Below are 3,078 nucleotides of genomic sequence, written 5' to 3'. Positions count from 1 at the left end.
TTCTTCATTTAGAAGCAAAATCTGCAAAAATAGACTGGGTAAGGAGCACCTGAACTACAAAAGTCAACTCTAACAAAAAAGTCAACAGTCAACTCTGGTCAAAGTCAACGGTCAACGCTTTCGAGTCAACTGATGAAGTCAGAAGGCTGATTGGGAGATGACGTCAGCAGATGACAAGACGCTGATGTCAGCTAGGGTTGACGTGGCAGAGCTGTTTGGCACGTGGAGCGCATGGCGCGTACATTAGGTGCAGCGTATACTGCGGCGCGTGGGAGCGCGTGAGCTATCCGATGAAGCCAATTCTTTCACGCAAATGTAGATTGGAGAAAGGCGAGTCCGATGGTGGTGGAGGAAACAAGATCGAAGCAGCCCTGGTGGCGTGTAAAGCGCGTGGAAAATTTGACCGGAACGCTGACCTACGCGTGGTGGCGCATAGAGGGTCAAATGAGGATGTTTCTGGCGGCGTTGTGTAGAGGGATTGAAAAGCTACGCAGTGATAGGTCTTATGTCCTAATCGAAGATCAAAAGTGATAGATTCGATGATGGCAATGGTTTTGGTGGTGGAAGAAGAGCTTTTGGCGGTGGAGATTCAACCTTGAGGACCTCTAACGACAGCGGGGTAGTCGGGAGAGGGCACTGAAAGGGTTTACTGACCACAGAAGTTGAGGCAGCAGAAAATACCGACAAAACAAGACTGCAAGACACAAGAAAATTAAAGTAGTGGCTGTGATACGATGTTAGAAATACTGAATAAGTGTATTGTATTTCTCAAGTAATAGAATATACATGAGTGCCTTTATATAGGAGGCAGAGTGTGCAGTACAAGTAAGTGTGTTATACAAGTAAACAAGGTGGGCCTAAAGTCCACATACCCTAATACACGTTAACATATATAAATCTTCAAGAGTTTTGCTTCTGTTTTCTCCATCTCATCTCTTTCACTTCAAAGTGATTGTGATCCCTTAGTCTTTGAATTAGTTTTGCTAACTTAACAATTGCCCTTGTTGGCTACACCTTATCAATATCCTTAACAATTGTTGTGGGCTTGACTTGAATTTGTTTTGTAAAATACTTCTTTAAATTTTATTAGTCTTTAATTTTCTAATTTTATGGTTTAGAAATGTTATTTTTGACATATGAATCTACAATTTCTAAACGTTTCACATTTTAAATATAGTCCTATTGTTTAGATAAATAATTGACCTTTGATCGCTATATTTTTAACCACTCAAACCCTATGCTAGTTTTTTTGGTTAAAGAATACTAGTCTCTTCGCAAGAGTGTTAGGCGTGCTAAGAGGCCTTTTTTTTCTTTTTCTTTTTTCTTTTACTTTCCACTCATCTTAATTTAGGATTTATGCATTTTTTTAGTGATATTTATAAATTTTTCAATCGTCAAAAAATCTAGAAGTGTGTTGAGATGTACAAAAAAAAATTAATACACTCACAAGCACATAAATCTCATCACATTAAAATGTATAAATCTTACTGAAAAATGCATAAACCGAAAATAGCAAGGTCTTTGACCACAGGTAATGTGAGTGAGAAGAGGCTAGTCCCCTGTATATACATAAATGACAATTTCCAATTTCCATTTATAGCCAAAGGTAGCTGTTATATCCTACAAATACCAACCACCATTGAAACCATTCTCTCACGCTATTTCTAACCAAAATCAGCAGCACAGTTGTTACAAACTTACAATGAAAGCCCAGAAGTACTGCTATTACCTATTCCTTCTTACCCTTCTCATCCTTCCAATCTACGCAAAAGACATTGGAGGCAAACGTGGTGTTCGTGATAAACATGGCTGGAAGCCGATAAAGAACATCAAAGACCCGTACGTGAAGGGGATTGCAGATTTCGCACTGTTCGAGTCCAACAAGAGGTTAAATTTTAATTTGTTGTTCGAAGGAGTGTTGAGGGGCCAGACCCGATCCTCAAACGGGACCTATTTCCGGCTTGTCGTGGCGGCTAAGAATGGTGCACACATCAGAAACTACCGAACTGTTGTGTTTGAACAGCCTTGGGCAGATTTAAGGAAACTTGTCTACTTAACTGCATTTAACAAGCACTGACCTTAAATTAAAAAGGGTAGTTGTTGAGTGTTCGTTGTGACCAAACTTCCTTTGGTTTGACTTGGAGAATCATTTAATTATACCTCGAAAAATAATAAAAGGATTTGGAGAACAAATATTATAAATAAGACTTGTAAGTATTGTTATTTCTTACCTTTTCATATTGGTTTTTGTTTATTTCATTTTTATTTTTTGTCTTACTAATTTTTTATGTCAATTGCGGCAGATATGATTTCAAATGAAATAAAATTGAGGAAAACAATTCATGTGGTAACCCAATCTAATCAATCGAAAATCCATAGTTGATCCAAATTTTGGGACCAAGACTTGGTTACTGTAATTTTTATGCATGGAGAATCAATAATTTACATTTTCTGCGAAAATAAGAAAGGGGAAATTTATAAATAAATAAAAATTTGAAAAACTTTTGAGTCTTCATGGCAAAGTTGGGATTTTGTTCTCATATAATAGATGAAAGTTTTAGAATATTTTTCAATCAAAAAAAATAAAAAGAAAATGAACTTGTGAAATTTTAGATAAAGGCAGTAACCTTTTTTGTATTTATATGCGCGATTAGATTAAGGCCTTCACTGTACAGTTTTACATTCATCCAAATATAGAGAATTTACAGTGAAGGAAAATTAAGACATAGGTATGAGTGTATGACAAATTTTACTACAAAACTCTTACAAACTAATGCGACACTGCAAAATATCAGCTATTTTAAAGAAAAACCTACTGCTCATGTTTTAAGTTTCGGATTTATTAAGACTTAAAATAATAATAATAATAATAATAATAATAGCAATCCATTAAAGCCGGACGGTCAAGTGTCCATCTCCTTCCAGTTTTCGCCGCTGACATACCATCAAGGTCTGCTTTTTAGTGACCACCCACTCAGGCAGGCCGGAATATCCATCTCCGGTGATAATTCAACAAAAAAACTCCCCCAGATCTATATTTCTTTCTTTTTTATGTTTTTACGGTTTTTTGAAGCACAC

At 36.5% G+C, this 3,078-nt stretch overlaps 1 protein-coding gene across 1 annotated transcript; it reads left to right on the top strand.

The window, feature by feature from the left end:
• Positions 1 to 1,702: 1,702 nt before the first annotated feature.
• Positions 1,703 to 2,077, top strand: LOC126728890 (cysteine proteinase inhibitor 1-like). Its single transcript, XM_050434646.1, has one exon. The coding sequence runs from the start codon at positions 1,703 to 1,705 to the stop codon at positions 2,075 to 2,077; it is 375 nt and encodes a 124-aa protein (XP_050290603.1).
• Positions 2,078 to 3,078: the final 1,001 nt, after the last annotated feature.

This window comes from Quercus robur, chromosome 5 (genome assembly GCF_932294415.1).
Source record: "Quercus robur chromosome 5, dhQueRobu3.1, whole genome shotgun sequence".
Taxonomy (NCBI): Eukaryota; Viridiplantae; Streptophyta; class Magnoliopsida; order Fagales; family Fagaceae; genus Quercus; species Quercus robur.
This window is presented reverse-complemented; position numbering and strand designations above follow the sequence as displayed.